This window comes from Electrona antarctica (genome assembly GCF_951216825.1).
Source record: "Electrona antarctica genome assembly, chromosome: 7".
NCBI lineage: Eukaryota > Metazoa > Chordata > Actinopteri > Myctophiformes > Myctophidae > Electrona > Electrona antarctica.
The window spans coordinates 28,166,165-28,188,330 of record NC_136812.1 but is presented as its reverse complement, the minus strand read 5'-3'; the positions used below and the strand labels follow the sequence as shown (position 1 = coordinate 28,188,330).

The window sequence follows — 22,166 nt, the reverse complement described above, 5'->3', positions numbered from 1 at the left end:
TATTAAATTAAATTTCAGAATGGTAGACCTGAGGCCTACCATTGCGTGGCACATCTATGCACGGAATGTCTATGTTCACAGGCTTCATGTGCGGCCTAGAGGGCAACTGAGCATGTGCAACACCATACCTCTTACACCATGGTGTAAGAGGTGTCCTTTGGGAAACCGGGCCATTGTCTTCTGGCACTAACATTAACATGGCAGCATATCTCTCCAATTCAAGACTGTGCTTGTGTTTGAGAGCCTCTCTGAAGTCCTGACACAAGTATAATAAGTGTCTGTACCCCAAAAGTATTTAGCGGCAAACAACTTAAAATGCTATTATGCGGTATTAAACCACATGAACACGTAGCATAATATTCTAAGGTGAACATTCTGCAAAAATAACATATCTACAAGCTTGTAGATCGGCTATTTTCGGTAAAGAGATTTAGTATAGAGGAGGGGGCCTAGTATAGACCCCTGGGGGACCCCATTCAAGCAAGTATATTGTGTACAGGGATATAGTGGTAAATAGACATTGGAGCGACTTACCTTGCTGCCAATGATGGAGCGGACCTCGTCGTCAGGGGAGGTGGGCGTGCCAGAGATGTCCGGGTTACTGTTGCTAAGGCTACGGGAGCGGTTGAGGTTGAGGCTGGCGGGTCTGACAGCAGAACGAGCCATGGTGGCATAGTGGACTGAACCCCCCAGACCTCCAGGGCCTGGAAAACAAACAGAGGAATTGAGAAGACAACTTCAATGGCTGACCCATTTAGAGATATATATATACATATACATACATATACATATACATATACATATACATATACATATACATATACATATACATATACATATACATATACACATACACATACACACACACACACAGTTGGACTTTGGACTTGATTGTTATCGTTTTACTTCATAGCGTGCTCTCTCTGTGTAAAAATGACTATTAGCAGGCAAAATAAACTTCTGGAAAAAGACGGTACTGTACGTGAAAAAGAAAGGAGAATAATGTGAATCAGGTTCTGTATCCTGGCTACTTGTATTGGAAGGTTTCAAAATAGGTAAGCGACATCAGAGGCAATTATAGGGTCAGATGGAACACTGTAAGCCTCTTTCCCACATAGAATCCATAACATTGCTTGATAAAAAGAATACCTAGCAAAGGTAGTGTATTGTCATTTACATAATGGTCCAGTTCATGAAGAAGTTCTGCATAAGGTCTGTTCCCACATTAGATGACTGTTATGGATACAGTACGTAATGATCCTGTTTTGAGGGTGTAGAGCTATTTTTGGTGAGCAACAGTGGCCAGTGGCCTCTTTTGTTCTTTTATTGATTTAAGTTTGATCGCGCTCTTCACCATGCTATGAATAGCTCTGGTTTGCTAGGGCAGCTAGGCGACCAAGTAAAAGAAATTAACTCTGAACTGAAAAAAAGTCCACCTGCATGTAAACAGATTTTTTTGAATGGAGGAGCAATGTACCTGTTGAGGTCAAGGTGGAGTCTGTGGGCAGGCAGGCAAGCGGTGGACATGGTGGATGTGGAGCGACAAAATGCAAAACAGAAACGGCAAAAGAAAGGAAAGAAACAATAAAAGATGGTAGATAAATGTTCTGACGTTAAAAACGCCTGGTGAAGGGGAGCTGTGGGTCGACATTGGAAGGGGGTTAAAATGCCATGCACACATGCGCGGGATAAGGACATGCAGAATGAAAATCAATCTAAATGTGAGGTGGTAAAAGGTTTGAGAATGTCTACCTGGCGAGGGCGAGTTGGGGTCGGTGTTGGGAAGGCGGAAGACATAGTGGATATAGGACGAGAGAAGGCTGTTGCGGCCGTGCATGTCTTGGCTGGTGTCCAGGTATTTGTGGAGACGGTTCACTATGGACGCCATAACTTCAAAGGATGCCTGTCCTAGATTTACTGCGCACACACACGCACCCACACAGAGAAAACACGGTAAAATGAGATAACATAGGAAGCAGCTTTGAACTGTCACAGTAAAACCCTTTTTGTGTAGTGTGTGCATTTCGATGACAACATTCTCAAACTTGCTTATAACCTGAAAGCTACCAACAAATGTAAATGGTACTACTACTCTGTAATGTGTGTTTAAAAGGCCTGCAATGTTCAGGTACAGTTAAGGTCATATAAGGAAATTGTGTCAGCACTGTATACTGTGTATGTTGCGAAAACAAATACATGCTTTGAACTATGGAATTTGAATTGTTTCACCGCAACCTCACTAAGTCAGCACATGTGTACAGCGTGTGTACAGTGTACACTGTGATGAGAACATCCTGTGAACTATGGATTTTTTGTATAGTTCAAACTTTAAGCAGGTTATTAGCGTTCAATCAGTGGTCTCGTGCCACTCTGCTCCACTACAAGCTCAGCATGAGAGGCTTCCCAGTTAGATCCGTGGCTCCTCCTGGCTGAGTGTCAAGAACTTTAATCCACAAAGACAGTAAACCCCTAATAGCAAATAGCCAATTTACAAGCCCACAGCATGTAACATGTAGCATGGGTTGTGACCTTATAGATCTGCTATTTATCATTTATTATTTCTTCTTCTGATGAGCAGGCCGGTGCCTTGCATGGTTACTTTGTGTGAATGTAGCACATAATGTGTCATGGATTCTGATGTATCTGTGCCATTGCAGTGTGTGTGAATGGTGGAATGTGAAGTACACTATAAAGCGTTTTGATTGGTCGGAAAGACTAGAAATATCACTGGTCAACGATGAAAACTTTGTCTCTCTGAACCTATTAACTATGGATGCTTTTGATTTCGGGGGGCCGACAACAACACAAATCTGATACACTAACACACCTATCTGCCCGGCAATGACTGGCGGCCGCACCACCAGCACCACCAGCTTGTCCAACAGAAGATGGAGAAATCGAACCACCGGCTCTAGTTGGGAGGAGTTGAGTGCTGCGATGCTGGACTTCAGTTCGGCCTCCAGGTTGTTCTCCATGATGCGCATGTCTCCTATCCTGACTGGGAACATGTGCTCGTCCAATGCATGCACCAGTGCAAAGAACTTATCCAGGTACTGGTCCTTGATGCAGGGGAGGGGGAAAGAGTGGAGGAGAAAGAGAGAGTATAAAACAGAGAAAAGACACGGTTGAGAAAGGGGTAGGGAACGTGAAAGAGTGGAGCAGCAAAACCACAAAGAGGAGGTAATTGGAAGGGGGGAGGGGGGGGGCAGAGGCGAGAAAACATGAACAATGACAAATAACGTAGAGAGAGGAGAGAGAAGAAACTCAGTCAAAGTGAAAAGGGACTTGATGAACAAAAGTAAGCTAGGATTTCGTGGTCTAGCTGTGAACCAACACTGGGATGTGCTCCAGTATAGCTCCCCAGTAGAGAGACAAGGGTTGGTGCAAGAACATGGGAGAACCCAGCGAGTCTAATCTAGCCTTGAGCAGTGATTTATGAGCACATTAGCCCCAGTTAGGATCCCAGGGACCACAGTCGACCTCTCCACACCACGGCCGACAAAGAGATGGAGTAGACCTCAGTAAATTATTAGTGAGGCGAGGTTCAGACGCTAATGAACTGGCACCATGGAGGAACGACTGACCACAAACCAGTGAAAATGTCTGAACTCCAGAGACTCCTGGGGATTTTGTTTATTCACTTGAATTTAAAGTTCACGGATATTCCTTGTGTGTGAAGCTTCTGGAAATCATTCAATGACCATCCATCTTGTGTCGGTGGCTTTTTTTCCCTGGTTCTTGTTAACCAAGAAGGTGACCTTTTGGAGGCAAGTGTTGCCACAGCAGCTCTATACTCAAAATCGATTTAAAGACTAAAGAGTAAAAGTAATTCAGTTATTTGTTTCAAAAAACATTATGATAGTCATGGCTGAAAACTTTTTGAATTGGGGAGTTTAAACACATCAATCATATGATTTTCTGGGTGGGTGGTGCAGAAATCAGACCTGATGACAACAATCTACACAAGCTCAAAACATGACTTTGACCTCTTTATTGATAATAAATATGTAACACACGTAGTGAAGCACCACTGGACGGATAGGCGGGAAACACTCCCAGTAGGCCAAGGAAGAATCTCCACCCAATTTATTTTCAAAACAGAGTTTAGAGCGCCACCATGAGACAGATTTCTGCAAAACCCATTTTTGTTACTACTCCTCATGCAAATCGGTATACATTATCTCTATCTCACAGTCACTAGAGGTAGTAGAAAATGTAGTCCAGGTGCTTTTCAAGCACCTGGCAAAACAATCCTATCAAAAAAAGATTTGGCACCCCCTCTGTGGTAACTCGGAAGACAACCTAGGGGTCCCGGATCCCTTGTTGAAGACCCATGGAGCCCTACGGGAGCGCAGTCAACCAAGTATATATTAGGGTTTAATTGGCTATGGTAAAGGCAAGGTTAACTTAAATTACCTGTGTGTGGATAGATGAGACAGTCACCACTTCCACATTGAACACTCCTCGGTGGTTGTCCACCCACTTCATTCCTGGAAGAGGAACCTGGAGTATGAAATTACGTGTCAGTGAACAAGTGTTGCTTACTCATATAGCATTATATCACTATATGTTTTCCTGTGTCATCTACTGCACTATGCCAATTATCATATGTTGAGGGTAACTGACAAAGGCCCATACAGGAGGAGTCACTCTTACCTCAGGAGAGAGAACAGAGTAGGACTGTGGAGGCTTCTCCAGAGACACAGGCAGACAGAAGTGACCTGTACGCAGACGTCCACTCTGTAGCATAGGGATCCACTGAAGGGGAAAACAAATCACGTTGTCATATATTTTCATACTTTGCCACATGCAAATTCTTTAAGAAAATGAGGGGTAAATCGTGCAGAGAGACAGAAACTGGATGTCTTGCACCAGCATGTCAAGAGTTAACACTCAGACTGTTTTACCAAACTCCATCCTCTAGTCTATTGCACAGCATGTAAGACTGATTGATTGATTTATTTTATTTAGCCTATGGACTATCAGAAACAGAACAATAGCAACACTTCAAAGGATAACATTTGAAAGTGAAAACAACATATTTCCAACATGGTTCCAATGTGTTACATGTTTAAATATTAGCCCATCAAGACAGTCCTCTCATGTTTAACTGAAAACATGAATCATTAATTAATTGATATTAATAATACATCTGTGAGGACCTTCGTCAAGGTATGTATAAGATACCTAAATAAGTCACGGTATAAGTTGTAGATCAATGTGCATATTGAAAATAAGTGAGCCCACTTAGCTACGAGAACAAAATCTAGAAAGTGTGTGTGTGTGTGTGTGTGTGTGTGTGTGTGTGTGTGTGTGCGTGCGTGCGTGCGTGCGTGCGTGCGTGCGTGCGTGCGTGCAGTGTGTGAGGTGAACAAGCTTAAGTTTACATGAGGGCCTGTAATGCAAAAGTGTGTTTTGTAAATAAAACACAGCATGAGCGCATAGCCTACCGTGTATCCCACAGGGGTCTCCAGTGGCGTGTTCTGTTTCTGCTGGCAGCTGACGTGGTAAAAGGTGAACAGAATGTGGTGGTGGTCCGACAGAGAGGCGGGCAGCTTGATCTTGATCTCATCGTGGAAGTCAGGGGATCTTAAGAGAACAATATGAATAGTTATCGTCGCCATTGAACGTGGGTCAATCTCCCATCTCATCCCACTCTATCAGACCTCATAGTACCTCCGCTGATTGAGAACTAACCTTTAAACTGTTGTTTCCATGATATAGCATGAGACTCAACACAGACAGCACATGTAACAACATGTTTACAGTGGAGAGTCGTTTTAGTACTAGCCCAGGATGAGAAGCACCTGCCACAAGCTAACAACCTAGGGAAGTTTCCATCCCACAAACTACTGCATATTAGAACCATTATTCTATCATTCAAATCAAATGTCTACTTATGTTTATGGCCAATTTGTTGTTTATAACTTGGGACATATGGTCTGCAAGGCAGAGGGAAGGCTCACTGTGGAAGTCAGGGAATCTAAAAAGGAACATATAAATTAAAACATGTTCAAACTTCTTTAGTCCCATAGGAGGAAACTTGCAATCCAGGCACAGTAAACAGCTGGACAGTTCAAAAGGACAATCCACAAAGCCTGTGACCCATCATCAACAAAACCACTATGATTGTTTAGATGCTTAATACAGATGGAAATTGGCAGACAAGGGGACTTTTTTTTCTTATGGAAACAAACATTTCGTTTGTGGATAAGAACAGGAAAAGTCCTCGGTGCAAAAGAGCAGCATGAGGAGCAACCTTTTCCCTAACGGAAAAGATAACACATTATTGGCTGAGCAGAGAACCTCAAAACCAAAAACATACAAAAGTACAAAGGTGGAATGCTTCTACATAGATCAACGCTAAATGTTTTAGACAAGCTAACATTTTAACCAGCCACAACTTTGAATCAGGAGTGTGGACCTAAGAGTAAAAACAGCTCAAGTCAAAACTTACACAGAACCCAAAACTTTTAGCAATATATTTGTCTTTTGACAGTGTTGACGACAAGAGAAATATGGTGTGATGGCTGAGTGAAATGCAGTCTGTAATTGACCATTAACCGTAAGCAGGAGATTGGGCTGCAGAGCTCATGATGGACGACCATCTGGTCTGGCCAGGAACATCGGTCACAGGTTGATTAACTTTAACCTTGGAGTTGTGACCCCTGGGTGACAGACGACAAACCACTCAGTGTCGTAAAGAACACGTAATAGTGGTGATAAAATATTAGAGAGCGCCCTGAGCTCTAATATGGAGTTGAGGAACCTTTGCCAAGGACATTGCTGGATAATATCCAACAGGTTAACTTAAAGACATGGATTAGTAATAGTAGTTATGATATACATAAACATTAGTTTGGGATAGTAGATTTGTATTTACTTTTTAATCCATCAGGTTAAAAAAAAAACGCAACTAAGGTTTTCTCTGGGACTTTGACTGATTGACTGATTGTTAAATGCATCCTCCCTATTAGAATTCCAGGTGAGATGAGATGTATTCTATTCGAGACATCAGTCATAGAAAAACTAAGAATATCATTCATTTCATTTGGTTGATCTCCAAATACCCCAAAAGAAATTCAATACAAAAGAAGTTACTGTACCTGTTATGGTACACTACAGCCGTGTATGCCTCTTTTGCGAAATCGGCACAGCTGGATTTGCCAAATATCACCTAGGAAAAAATGATAATAGTATTATTAATAATTCCGACAATCAGATAACATCACATCATGCTCATTTAGGTTATGTTCACACGGTTCTCCTTTTATTTAAACTGGTTATGTGAACACATCCATAGGCCAGTTTTTGTAACATGTAATTATTCAGTGGGCGGTCTATTGAGCTACAGTTGCAAATGTACCATCTTACCAGTTACAACAGCAGTACAAATTATTTTTTTAAACTATGTAATATTAACCATTATTTAATCCCGTGAAGAAACAAGCTTGTCTGTAAGCATCATGTGTGGCAGAGCAGGCGAGCACACACTTGACCACACATGAAGGAATAGTTTCAGGCCATTCCCCGTTTTGGGGCGGGAACCCCTTTTGGTGTTAGCATTATGTTATGCTTTAGCTATTGAAAAATAGCAGATCTACAAGCTCATAGCGCGCCACCAAGTGGCGCGCTACGAGCTTGTAGGTCTGCTATTTTTGAAAAATCGAAGAACGACTGACATAGAAACATAGCTTTTTCAGAAAACTGTCAGGATGTAGAAGACATTTTTAGAATCTGATCCCAGGTCAAAATGGGTTAAAAAATGTTATCATGGCATACCGGCATAGCATTGTTGGGATCCTCGCCGTTCATAAATTGCACTTTGACTGTGATGTTCCGGGCAGAACCTTGGCGATTGGCAAAGTTAAGACTCTGTGGGTTGATATATAAGAGGTTCCTGAAAAAGTAATAAACACAGACATTCAGATACAGACAGATTATTGCGAACGCAGTGATTGCGAACGCAGTGAGCATTTACTATGAGACCCAGCAGATCACGTCTGTGTGTGTGTCTGTGTGTGTGTCTGTCTGTGTGTCACGCTGTAACACCACCCGCCCACCACCAGAGGGCGCAGCTGTATCACACACAAAAACACACACACACACACATGCACGCACGCACACACACACACGCACGCACGCACGCACGCACACACACACACAAAAAACTTAACTTAAAAAAAAACTTAACTTAAAAAAAAACTTAACTTAAAAAAAAACTTAAAAAGGAAAAACGCACACACAAAAAACTTAACTTAAAAAAAAAACTTAACTTCAAAAAAAAACTTAAAAAGGAAAAACGCACACAAAACACTTAACTTAAAAAAAAACTTAACTTAAAAAAAAAACTTAACTTAAAAAAAAAACTTAAAAAGGAAAAACGCACACACAAAAAACTTAACGAACTTAAAAAAAAACTTAACTTAAAAAAAAACTTAAACAAAAAACTTTTAAAAAAAAACCTAAAAAAGAAACACGCACGCACGCACACATACACACACTAAAAAAAAACTTGAAAAAACATTTCATTTAAAAAAAACTTAACTTAAAAAAAAACCTTAAAAAGTACGTAATTTATTCTAATTGTTGTTATTGCAATTTACGAGCTGCGTTCGCTTCCCGCGTTTGCGCGTCTTACTTGTAGTATAAGAGACTAGAAACAAGGCGATACTGCATAAGCAAATAAGCACAAAATAAACATTAAGACAATGTATATTTGTTACCTCTGGATGAAAAACAAGATTACCTAAGGGTAGGGTTACTTAATTACAGTATTGTATGTCTTGGTTAATCATTAAATCAATGACATAACTCATAACTCATAACTAACAGGCCAAGTTTACTTAAACTTGCATCATCATCATTTGTCTACTGGTAAGTGGGGGCCTGGCAGGGAGGCCACCATGGTGACTATACTGTGCTCTTATAGGCAGAGAACGGAGGCTTGGCCTGTCAATCATCCAGAACGGTACAATGTAACAAAGCTGGCCTAAAAGAGCGGGGGAAGAGGAGTGGCAGTGGCTAATCATGGAGCCACCCTCTTTGTAAAAATGAAACAATTTTGCTGACCCAGCGAAGTTGGGGCAGCACAACATTATGAGTTCAAAGAGTGGTCTATGAACAGGTGTACCTCTGCGTTGCAGTTAATGTGATCATATGAAGGGTTAAGAAAATGTGTCCTGCGGATGTTTAGTTTGTATTGTTGTCTACCAAATTAAAGTATAACAGAAAATGATTGTCTTTTGTTTTATATGTTAATAGTTATAATGTCCAGGACTGTGGAATTTGGTAAATTGGATATTGTTTTCTTCCGCGTGTGTGTGTGTGTGTGTGTGTGTGTGTGTGTGTGTGTGTGTCTAGCACAGGAAGTGAGGAGTCACCACGGATCAGCTGAGTGACCACAGCAATGCAGTGGACTTGGCGTGGGAGTGGGAGTGTCCGCCGGGATCCCAGCTGCAACCACATCTTACTGGTAAGTGTGGGAATCTCTCCTCCCTGATAATTAAGTATTCTGTGATCTTCCCCCGTCTATCTTCCACCCACCAGTTCCCAAGATGCCCATTCTTCTTCTAACACTTTTTAATGGCGGCTTTTATGTGGAAATGTAGAATTTGACCTCTTAACGGTTCCCAAAACCCGGCATTCACTGTGACAGATCAGCATGACCGGTAAAAGCACAAAGATTAGCGGTTGGGTCATCTCATCAGATCAGCTTGGATTAATCAGTACAGTCAGTCACCATCTGTGGAGGCAGCTGAACTATCTATACATGATGCATTTGCAAAACTACAGCCCTCTTAATAAACCTGCCCCTTTGAGCCCAGTAAGTAGTAAGTACAGTAAAAGGAGAAGTCATTACAGGCAGAGAGTTCTCAACATTAGACCAGGTGGTGTACAGTCTGATATGGTATTACAGTATAAGCATATATACACAGTATAATTTACCAAAGTAAGAAGACAACTGCCTTCTTGCTTTGAATAGTGATAAACATTTGTTGCATAGTAACGGCAGAGATGTGTCATTTTGTCTGTGCATTATTTAGTCCAGGGGTTCTCAACGTTTTTGGCCGGGGACCCCCGGAAATGCTTTGGCAATGTCTCGGGACCCCCCGCCCCGCCCCCTCCCGACCCCCAATATAAATTGACTGCTACAATAACCTTAAACCATTTTGGGTGGGAACCCCTTTGTGTTTTAAGCATCGTTATAATTTAGCTATTGAAAAATAGCAGATCTACAAGCTCATAGCGCGCCACCGAGTGGCGCGCTACGAGCTTGTAGGTCTGCTATTTTTGAAAAATCGTGAAAATAAAAATTAAAAATAAATCTTTTTTTATTTTTAGAAAATAATTTGGGGACCCCCTAAAATAATTTGGCGACCCCCCGAGGGGTCGCGACCCACGGGTTGAGAACCCCTGATTTAGTCCACTGCAATATTTGGGTGTTGAATGAATCAGTCATGCACGATTGTTCAAATCAACTAGAGCAGTGGTTTTCAACCCTTTTCATATCAAGGCCCATTATTTATTGGGCATTTGCGCCACGGATCACCATTTGATGACATTTAGCCTATCAGACCCAAAACTAAATAATATTTTGTTATCATTTGTTATCTCTCCTGTGGTACCAACAGCATGGAATCGTGGACAAAATCTTATCAGTCAAACATAGACCGAAATAACAATTCTGCTACATTCTCAAATTGTGTAGACTTCTTGTAAATTAAGTAATGCAGATTTTAACAATAACTTCACTGTTGAGAGGGTTTATGGAGAGAAGGCTTCCGCACACCCGGTAGACAATTTGGAGCAGGTGTGATGGTGACGAGGCATACAACGTATAGGAGAAAGGAGGGACACCCGCACACTGCACTGTATTTATTTTAAAGCAGAGCAGGAAGGTCGCAAGACAGAAACGTTGCTCTGCTTTAAAATAAATGCTCTTGAACGTGGCAAGTGGCAGTGTGCAGGTGTCCCTCCTTTCTCCACTGTATAAAATGTACACTCTCAAGAGTTAAAATCTATAAAAAAAATCTATAAGGGTCCACTTGGATACCAACTCTCCATCATTTAGCTGGGCAACACCTGGAACCCCCTCAAGGACCACTGGTCAGGTCCCCGGACCACTGGTTGAAAACCACTGAACTAGTGGTAATTCTGATTTGCTAAGGTTCGATCTTAAGGGTCCACATGCCATTGCCTGTAATTGTTAAAATTGTCAAATAAGAAAATGGTGCAGTCGTGGCAACAACATGAAGGAATACATACTTATTTAACACTCCAGGAGTCATAGATACATGTGTCTGGTCAACAACTAAATATCTCTTAGCATCCAAAGTTCTTGTACAAAACTTCCTTTCTCTGCTCCTTTCACACGCAGGTTCACAGCAGGCATGTCTGCATTGTTGTTAAGTGAAGTAAGTTGTAACCACAAATTACTAGCCTGTGCTAATTAACTTGACTGAGGGTTATTGTGGTGCACCATAAAAACGATTCTCAAAGATTGTAATAAAAGGCAAAACATGTTTTGCTGAACTGCAGCCATGCTCTCTCCATCTATGGGGCTCTCTCCATCTACGGGTCTTCGAAATCATCCAATGCTCAACAGACATAAGATTATTGCAGGCATCCTAATAAGCTTAGCTGTCAGGGCAACAGAAGATGCTCACAAAGCAAAAGGCTGATTGTGCTACAGATTATAGAGCTGAAATTGCAACCATTGCACGACAAGACAGTGGCGAGAATCACAATTTGTCTTGAACTGTACAGAGTCTGGTTGAAACCTTTTGCTAGACGGCCAAGTGAAACAACTGACTAAGAGTTCCCCATAAAATGTTTTTTTATGACCGGACTCAGTGTACGCCAACGACCCGTGTAAAATCTGCAAGCAAATCAGTATATATATCCACCATTTCATGTGTCTGAAGGATTATGAGTTATGGAAAATTGCATGACAAATCTGAAAAAAGGGGTTGGCTGTACAATAAAGCTAAGATGATGAGTCCACACTGTCCAAACTTTCTAACATCATTCACTCCCACAATCATAACCCTGGTGCAGATGACACCCTCCACACACACACCTTACCAGTGCCACTTTGTCAGATCTAGTGAGCTGCACGAGAGAGGGAGAGATGCTGGGCTGATTCAGCAAGACGCTAAATCAAACCTGCAAGCATCAATTACACAGACCGTTATCAATCAGTGCGTGTGTGTGTGTGGTTTGAGATTGATCAGACTGACTAATACTATCCATCAAAAACACCATGATGGTCATTGTTGTCTTTCTGCTGATCAGCTAAAGCTCAGCACCACAGATGGAGACCAGGGTAGGGTGTGGTATGTTGGGGTGGGGGGCTTGGGGTGTGTTCAAAGTGGTTGTGGGGGAGGGGGGTGGAGGGTTGTATGTGCTATTTGCTCACTGCTGTGATTTGTTTGTTCAGGAGAGGGGAGCTCTGGGGGGATTTGGAGGGGGGGGTACACAGTTAAAGCATAGCCGGGTTTAATGATCAGCTAATCCCCCCTCCTCCACAGAGAGGGCAGTATATAACACAGGGCAGGCTGCTGCACTCACATCATTCTGACACAGAAGTAGTCAGCAGGAGAAAGAGGGGGGTGAGAAAGAAAAGAGGGAAAGGAGTAAGAGAGAGAGAGAGAGAGAGAGAGAGAGAGAGAGAGAGAGAGAGAGACTGAATGCATCGTTAAGTGGTGTAGGAAGAAATACGAACAGTGACAGACTAAAGGAAGGTGAATAAAAGTGCAACAGGAAACACTTTGCATTCCAATTGCTCCGGAATGAAAGCGTTGTGCATGTTGCTGCTGCTGGCCAGCTTCACAGCTGCTCTGCCTACTCTGGACGTATCAGGTGGAGAGGAGTACCCTACCATGCCATCCGAGGCCCTGACCGCAGTGCCAAGACCGACCGAGGCCAAGTCCCGCTTCGCCATGCTCGATGACGTTCGTCTGCTGGCGAACGGCCTCCTCCAGCTGGGCCAGAGCCTGCGGGAGTTTGTCCACAAAACCAAGTCCCAGATCAACGACATCTTCCAGAAGCTCAACTTCTTCGACCACTCCTTCTACCAACTGACCGTGGTCACCTCAGAGATCAAGGACGAAGAGGAGGAGTTGAAGAAGACCACCAATTACCTGAAGGCCAACAATGAGGAGATCCGGAACCTGTCGCTGGAGATCAACTCCAAGATCAACGGTATCATGCAGGAACGAAGCCAGCTGCAGAATCAGGTGGGGAGCCTGGAGGAGAGGCTCAAAGGGTTGTCGGAGAACATGGTCCCCGCCGAACAACTCAGCGAAATGACATCGCTCAAGGTGAGAAGCCACTGGCAGCGTGGGCCATTCTTCAATAGAATGAATGTCTAATGAGAAGCCACTGGCAGCGTGGGCCATTCTGCAATAGAATGAATGTCTAATGAGAAGCCACTGGCAGCGTGGGCCATTCTTCAATAGAATGAATGTCTAATGAGAAGCCACTGGCAGCGTGGGCCATTCTTCAATAGAATGAATGTCTAATGTATGACACAATTAATTATTGGAGGGTGACGATGGTTTGAGGATAAACTGTGAGTTTCCTATCAGTTTTCCTTCAGATCCAGTTACTAAAAGGTAAAGTCAGGACAGGCACAAACATAAACATATGTGTACTGTATAAGACCATTAGCACATTTGTTTCCCATTCGAACATATAGTCGGCTATTAATTTGTTCCATAAAAATGCACTTACAGATTTCAGACAATCAATCAAAGAGTATATTAATACAATATAACCTATACAACTGGGGTGGTTGCATTTTGTCTCCCTGCTCTTCTAATGGACATTTAGATCACGTCAAAGGTCACTTATGTCGCACCTGACAGATTTTGACCTGCTGGTCACGATTCAATTCATCCCTTGAGCAAGCAGGCAGCGTTTATTTAGCACTTGAGCAGGAAACCGGGTTCAAATCCGGGGTAGAAGAGGAAAGTTACATAGATTTAACTGAATGAAATGGCTCAGTACATCTAATGTAGCTTACAGGTATTGATGTTTAACGCTCACTTGTCAATTTCAGGATGTGATTGAATCTCAGGAGAGAACCATCACTGAACTGCTGAAAGCTGTGAGGGAGCAGCACGATCAGCTTGACCACCAAAAAAGCAAGATTAAAAACCTGGAGGACAAGGTTGGTGACACTTTTTTTGTTTTGTTTTGCAAGAAGCAAATGCCGTGGGTTTTGCACAACATGTGCAAAATGTGTGCTTCAATCCGTTAGTAATTCTTATGCTATAGTACTGTTTGTGCATAATACAGCAAGTCTGACTGGAATACCAGTTGCAATTCACAAAAGCATTGCTTGATTAAAGTAATTGAAAGGGTTAGTTAGCATCAGCATGAGCTTATTTCTACCTTGTATTGCAGCTTACCTACGACAACTTTCAAGATACGATGGACAAGCTAGATTCAGACCCAGAGGCACCCGACATGTTTGCCTATCTGACAGCAAACTCCACTGACCTGGAATCAAGTGGTAAGAGAAGCCTGTGCACCAACTCATTCCAAAAATGGAAAATAAAACTTGTGTAGCATTTCATTTCCAATGTATTTGACATAGTGTATAACCCTTGAGCCTGATATCTACGCTGTATTTAAGCATTCATGACCGTTACAGTAAGAGAACTGTACAGGCCCACATGGTTTGTTTTGCTAAGGCATGCTGTTTTTATCTGTCTCAGGAGCAGCCTACTGTCAGTTTTATACAGCTAGTGGCTGACACATTTCTTACAATATCCTCAATGTTTTCCGTTTACAGATCTTCCCGTGGACTGCGGCAAACTGTTTGACAGAGGCGAGAGGAACAGCAGTGTTTATGCTATCAAGCCAAACCAATCGCAGCCATTCAGTGTCTACTGTGATATGAGATCAGGTGAGCCTAGACTAGAGGCAATCCATCTTATGGGCCTTCCTGTAACAGCAGCAAAACATTGTTTACGTTCTTTTTCTCTTTCTCTTGGCAACAGCTATGTCTGTCAAGACAATTGGTTAGTATTTCAGAACCGTTTGCAGGGTAAGGGTTATCAAGCTAGATAGTCACGTACAACAGGTTATCCAAAGGTGCACACAACGCTGACACAGTCTCTTTATCGGTGAAAAACAAAAAGGACAATTGCTGATATTGGTTGAGGTGTCTGTGTGATATTTACTACAATCATCTATCTTGAACTGCATTTGCCATAATACCCTACAGATGGAGGATGGACAGTAATTCAGCAAAGAGTCGATGGTTCAGTGGATTTTGATCAGACATGGGAAAGGTACGAGAAGGGCTTTGGAGATCTGGAAGGTGAGTGCAGTTATTGTTATTTTATTCTATCATTATATTTGAAATTGAACATTTACCCCAATTATTGTTAGTCAGTCATTCAGTAAAGATAATCAATACAGCTTTAAGTAACGTTCTGAAGGTTTGAGATAAGAGCACACGTCTGATTATCACAGTCTGTCTATTATAATCATTTAAACACACAGCATTAGGAAGCCAGGAAAACAAAAAGGAAGCAGACACTGTTCTTAAATACTTCCTGTAGGAAAACCCCCGGGAAGCAGTAGTGGTAGCATATCAGCTCTCAGATGACAGATTGACTTCCTCTATTGGAAGACTATGCTGAGAGCTTTGACCAATAGTAAACCCTACATACTCCTTTTTTCCCCTCTAGTCTAGGGATGCTAGGGTTTGTGTTTAACAGCCTTCCTGAAATGCTAGCCAGTCTTGAATTGCAGCCCCAAGGTAGAGAGTCAGACAGCATTCCAATACAGCGACAGATCCTGCAGCTATGAATTCTTTGGTACTCGTTTCTTTCCACATGAATGACCTGACTATTAAGTCAAAAGGTTGACTGCAGCATGCTACCGCAGGCCAAGGAAAGCAAGTTATGCAATGCATGCTATGATTCATTCAACACAGGAATCTCATATCACACTCATTAGTACTGTACCAAAACAAAACATGTGTTTTGAATGGTCGCAACTCTGGAAATAACCTAATGGCAAGTTGTGTGTGTGTGTGTGTGTGTGTGTGTGTGTGTGTGTCCGTGCATGCGTGACAAAGACTAAAAGTGAAAAAAAAAATATATATATATATTATATATAAATATATATATATATATATATATATATATATATATATATATATATATATATATATATATATATATATTTTTTTTTTTTTCTTTTCTTTTCCTGCAAACACATTTTCCCTCATTTCCATGATTTTATTTTATTTTAATTTAAGTGGTTAAGTCATGCATTTGTTTTGCAGGAGAGTTCTGGCTGGGTTTAAAGAAGATCCACAGCCTGGCTGGACAGGGAGCCTCAATTCTTCGTGTTGAGCTGGAAGACTGGAAGGATGCGAGGCGCTGGGCTGAATACCAGTTCTCACTGGGGGGTCCCTCCACCCACTACACCCTTCACCTCAGCTACATCTCTGGGGACCTGCCTGATGCCATGGCCAACCACAGTGGCATGAGCTTCTCCACCAAGGACCAAGACAATGACAAGCATCAAGACTCCAACTGCGCCCGCAGCTACTCAGGTAAAGACTGAGGTCATTACGCTGTAATGTTTGTAAGCCATCTATTCCATACTTACAAACACCTTATTTATACACAAAATCACTGTAATGAACACCTGTACAGGTATTATTGCCACATTCAACCTCCAATAGCGGTTTGCCGTCTGGTTAAGTATACAGTAGAATAGATGATCTGAAGCAAAACACCAAGACAGCATCACACACTTGTAGACGGACAATGTGATGACAATGCATAAAAGGAAAACATTTCCACATCTGTTGGTTTCATGTGACACACTTGGCAGGTGGCTGGTGGTTCAATGCCTGCGGAGACACCAACCTGAATGGGAGGTACGTGTGGCTGGGAGCCAAAGGCCGCTCTTTGAAGAGGAAGGGGATCCACTGGAAGCCTGGCACGGTGAACTCATACTCCCTCAAGACCACCAGGATCTCTATACGACCGGCCCCCATCGCAGGAAACTTCAACTGAAGCCATACCCACCCCCCCATCTCCTGACACACCTCCAGCTTGCTTCACAAGTTCACAGACAATGACTATAGCATTGATCAAAAGAACTACACCCTGCACGGAAATGTCACACTTTGAGACTCAACTCTACGACTTAGGGCCAATTTATACTTCACTGGAGTATATAATTTGCCTATAATTTAGGCACAGCCTTATAGGTGACATCAAATACTCTACAACATCAGGCTGACTACTCCATCACACCACTCTGTCAGAGGTAACCAGAAGGTAACCAGGCAGCAACGTCCTTATCTATGTCAGACAAGAGAATGCTGAACTGTCACAATGATGAAACTATGCCAGACAGTGGATCAAGCGCAATAGGTTAATGACCTGAGTCCCAATTGTATACAGTAGCATTGTGAAATGTCTGCAAATGAAAAAGAAAATGTCTTGGACCATATGAGCAATCAGCATACTGATTCAATAATGTCTGCAAAATATATAGCACTGTACTAAATTGGAGAATTAGAAGGGAGAAAGATTATGAAGAAATCACGTAAATGAAAACGCTCGACTAGCCACTTGAATTAGCTTAAAAGCTTGACCATCCATTTCAATGTCCTTAAATGCATGAAATGATTTCATCAATTGTTCAGGGTCCTTAATGCTGCATTGTTTCTGTACAACATGAAAACTGTATTGCATGTTTCTTACAATGGACAAACCTCACCATTACATAAACCATTTATATTATGCAAATAATTTACTGTATATAGTGCAGAAAGCTTACATCTCCAAGGAGTCTGTTTCTCAGAAAGTTGATGCCCTATGTATTTTCAAATCACAGTTTGTCTGAGCACCAGGGTCCTGAAACATTTTCTATGTGAGGGACATTATCAGCTTTCAAATATTATAACAAGAGATTGGAAATACAACTTTGTTAGTAAGCTTAGCACGCTTAGTTTATTCTCTGTTCCTTTTTTTTTTACTATGTAATGTATTTAATACTTTTTCATACTGTTTTATGTTATGCTAGTATAGTAACAGGTCAGGTCATGTCCTTGTATGTTCGTTAGTGAGTCATATTGACTCTTGTCTACACTTCATACCCAGGTGTACTGTACACGTGTTTCTGAGTTCTGACTCATGACTTTAACTTGTCAGATTGTTAGGTGCTCTTATAACCCATATTTATGAATAAAACCTCAATGATCAAATGTCTGGGACTCTTGCTACATTTGTTTCCCTTGGTAAATGGTGCATTTATATAGCGCCTTTATCCAAGGCGCTTTACATAGATGTATTACATTCACCCATTCAGACACACATTCATACACTGATGGTAGCGGAAACCATGCAAGGCACCAACCAGCACATCAGGAGCAATTAGGGGTTCAGTGCCTTGCTCAAGAACACTTCGACACTAACTCTGGGGGAGCCCGGGTCAGAACTTGCAACCTTGTGGTTACCATCGAGTCACTCTACCGCTGAGCAACCGCCGACACACTGCCCACACACTGCCCACACACCCGCCCACACACAAGGCCAACAGAACTATGCATTACTGATTTTCAATGGGTTCATTGTCCTTGTATGTGAAATGCGTCAGTAAAATAGGAAACTATTCAGGAGTGTGGTCCAAAGTAAGCAAATGTTAACAGACTGACCAAATATAATCTTGGCTTACACGTGCGCAGGTATATAGAGAGTGCACATCATTACATCACATCAGCTAAATGGTTATGTCAACAGAGTTGGACACCGATCCTGCAAAGACTGGTTCACTGGTTTAAATTGTATCAAGACATATATAACTTCTCAAAGGAAGATAAGTGGGATACACAAGTGCCCTAGGACTACAGTATTTTTCCAGTGCAATCTGGAAGCGTACAGATTGGCCTATATAAATCCACACACACCAAAGCTATGCTTTGTGTTCATAACCTGGAACCCTGTGCAGGATCTACTAGGGGCTAGCATGAGTAAATCTACAGAAGGAAAGCTCCTGGTTATCTGCAGACAAACATGGCCTGAGGCCATGTCAACGTTGCCTGATAAAGGGCCTCTCTCTCAGTGACCTTGATGGAAATAGCAACTGGACAGATTGAATATGTACTCAGTCCCCCAGGCAGAGGCAAGGCTACCATCAGCCAGCTGTGAATGCACTGTACAGTACAGTATATGGATAGATACAAAGGAATAAGTATGACAACGTTTTAATTAGTCGTCTGTTTTTTGATGGGCGCTAGCAATGCATGGCTTTCAGAAATTACATCATAGGCCAGTTAAGTCTATGGACCTTTGTTTGTTTAGAGCCTAATTATAATTTAAATAACATTGGAATCGAAGTTAAAATAACTGAGGATTTTACGGTGTACTGAATAATCACTGAGAATTATTGTTCAGAATGAATGCTTTTATGTTGATAATATGACTGAACTCAAAGTAAATGGATCCATACAGTATGTTTCTTCATATTGTGTTCCTACCTGTATGTGGTGTTGGGAACATAGACGTCTCTGGCAGGGAACTCCAGGATGTCCCTGGTGGGCCGTACTCTGCTGTCTGGGTAGGGTTTGACCTGATGAAGATCTGGGGTCAGACAGTAGTGGGGACTCTCTGGAGCTGGAGAGATGTCCAACTTCAACTGAGCTGTGGTAGAGAGAAGGTTTCATGCAATAAAGTGCGTGTGCAGACCTGTTTTTGGTGGGTTTGGTACGATACCGTTATTGATCTCCTCACATCAGAACAATGGCATTTAGGTTGAAAATTGGCTCAGTCTTCCGTTAATTTCACAGAGTCACTGTCTGAGTTACAAATTGATATATTCACAATAAGGATATTGCTGTGCAGTGGCTAATAATACTGAATATTTAATGTACAGTTGGGTGCCACCGATATTGTCCCTTATCATTTGACCCATTTAGGCCTGACCTCAACATTTAAAAAAATCCTTCTAAATCCTCCAGTTTTCTGAAATAAATATTTTCACGATTTTTCAAAAATAGCAGACCTACAAGCTCGTAGCACGCCACTCGGTGGCGCACTATGAGCTTGTAGATCTGCTATTTTTCAATAGCTAAATTATAACATAATGTTTAAAACACCAAAAGGGGTTCCCGCCCAAAATGGGTTAACTGTCCTTTTGCGCAGATCACGCAAACCTCAGCAAAAAGAAAAGGACAATATCGATGGCCTCCAACTGTAGGTTGAAAATTGGCTCAGTCTTCCGTTAATTTCACAGAGTCACTGTCTGAGTTACAAATTGATATATTCACAATAAGGATATTGCTGTGCAGTGGCTAATAATACTGAATATTTAATGTAACCATGTGACAATTTGACACTACCTGTGATTGGTCGGAGTCTCCTTAGCACAGAGGATGGCCTTCTCATGTCAGCCAGGAACTTAAACAGGTCCTCATCACTCAACCTGTCCCCCTCCTAAAAACACACATACTGGATCAGAAAGGATTTCACCACAAAATGGAAACGTGCATCGTACTACATGAGGTGTTTATGTACCAGTATGTGTGCATACTGTGCACTTTTAGTCCTTTTATATACTTGTGCATTATTTAATATTACATTTTTTTCTTCTCTTGATGTAGCACTCAGACAGATGCAGAGCGAGAGAGAGAGAGGAGAGGCATGCGAGACAAGTTGGGGGTCGGATTCTAACCCACCACTAACTGGCTGAGCCACCAGGCTCCTGTGACTTATAAATATTGTACTTTCTGCCCAATGACCGGTGCTATGGAGTGTGTGTGTGTGTGTGTGTGTGTGTGTGTGTGTGTGTGTGTGTGTGTGTGTGTGTGTGTGTGTTCTTTGTGTAGACCTGTTTGAAGAAGTTGGTGACAGTGAGTGTGGCTGGTCTGAAGCCGGTCAGGCTGCATGACTCGTCTCCACTGGTGGTCCTCTCCAGGGAACGCCTTCCCATGATGCTCGAGTTCCTCCGCTCAGACCACGAGCCTTTTCTCTCTGCACACCCACCCCACACACACACCCACACACACACACATTAACCAATTATTCCCTATTTTAGACTTTGCCATATATGATGGTGTTGTGCATGGGAAACATTGCGTACAATGACATGCTGAAAATAGGGATGCCAGGCATTCATGTGGTTAACCCATTTAGGACTGCGGCCGATTCTAAGAATATGGCTTCTAAATCCTAAAAGTTTTCACAAAAACCTGTCATTATGTCAGTGGTCCACCAGAATTATCTGTATTTGGCCACGGACCCCCATCTGACCCCCCCCCCCCCCCCGCCCGACACCCCCCCCCCCCAGAAGCAAAGATATGAGTTAAAAACGTTCACTGACAGAATATATACCGGTATTCAAAGATTTGCACACATTTTCAAGATTTTTCTAAAATAGCAGATCTGCTATTTTTCAATAGCTAAAGTATAACATAATGCTTAAAACACCAAAAGGGGTTTCCATCCTGAATGGGTTGAGAGTTATTTTCTGCACGTTGTTTTTATCTTTGCATTAATATCGTCAAGAATGACGATATAATTTCTTGTCCCACATATGTAAATGTAAATGCGATAGTAAGGTTTGCTGAATCCGCTCTGACTGCAAAATGTTTGCTACTCAAAGTCTGACCTCGCCAGGTCAGGGGTTCATCAAACACAAAGGGTCACGCTCAAAATAGCTTTCAAATGATTTGGAGGGGTTCTTCCCCCCTAAAATTTGACCTTCTTTAAACTTGCTTTACCTATTTGCTGTTATTTGTTGTAGATAACGACATTAAAGGCCGTTAGGTCAGTGTGTCCACTGTCCACAAGCTTAACACATGACCGCCAGGCCTGCGTTTCAATATCCAGGGATGTGACATGTGTATGTGCGTGTGCGTGTTTGTGTGTCTTGCATATAACTTGAGCACCATCAGTCCCAGCGATAAACTTCAAACTTGCCGTGTATCGCCGAGGACCTGAGGATGTGTTGTGCCAAGTGGGAATTCAGGCGGACCAGCAGTTGTCCAGAACCGAAAATCAAGGTATATCTGTCTGCGTCACATTTAATGCCCATAGAGATTTTTTTATCTGTCTTTAATGCCCATATATGGAGATATCATTAATATGTTGTATTGTGTAATATCGACATCATAAACTGGCCTG

At 42.1% G+C, this 22,166-nt stretch overlaps 2 protein-coding genes across 25 annotated transcripts in view; one reads left to right on the top strand and one right to left on the bottom strand.

The window, feature by feature from the left end:
• dock7 (dedicator of cytokinesis 7) overlaps positions 1-22,166 on the bottom strand; it is a 66,473-nt gene that overhangs the window by 30,089 nt on the left and 14,218 nt on the right. For 12 of the 24 annotated variants that reach the window (XM_079505722.1, XM_079505704.1, XM_079505718.1 and 9 more), the window contains exons 12-23: positions 20,872-21,014; positions 20,384-20,477; positions 19,523-19,685; positions 7,783-7,900; positions 7,107-7,177; positions 5,451-5,589; positions 4,657-4,758; positions 4,417-4,503; positions 2,828-3,059; positions 1,753-1,917; positions 1,478-1,498; positions 535-704 (exon numbers count right to left, since the gene is read on the bottom strand). In XM_079505722.1, coding sequence (XP_079361848.1) covers positions 535-704; positions 1,478-1,498; positions 1,753-1,917; positions 2,828-3,059; positions 4,417-4,503; positions 4,657-4,758; positions 5,451-5,589; positions 7,107-7,177; positions 7,783-7,900; positions 19,523-19,685; positions 20,384-20,477; positions 20,872-21,014 — 1,505 coding nt within the window. Of the gene's footprint in view, positions 1-534; positions 705-1,477; positions 1,638-1,752; positions 1,918-2,827; positions 3,060-4,416; positions 4,504-4,656; positions 4,759-5,450; positions 5,590-7,106; positions 7,178-7,782; positions 7,901-19,522; positions 19,686-20,383; positions 20,478-20,871; positions 21,015-22,166 lie in introns of all 24 variants that reach the window. The other 12 variants (XM_079505720.1, XM_079505723.1, XM_079505706.1 and 9 more) reach the window with 2 other exon arrangements.
• Positions 12,795-17,174, top strand: angptl3 (angiopoietin-like 3; the record flags this gene model as incomplete). Its single annotated transcript, XM_079506973.1, has 7 exons — positions 12,795-13,325; positions 14,066-14,176; positions 14,413-14,521; positions 14,804-14,917; positions 15,239-15,334; positions 16,310-16,582; positions 16,867-17,174. 7 exons carry the CDS (start codon positions 12,795-12,797, stop codon positions 17,049-17,051), a joined length of 1,419 nt encoding a protein of 472 aa, XP_079363099.1. The 3' UTR covers positions 17,052-17,174.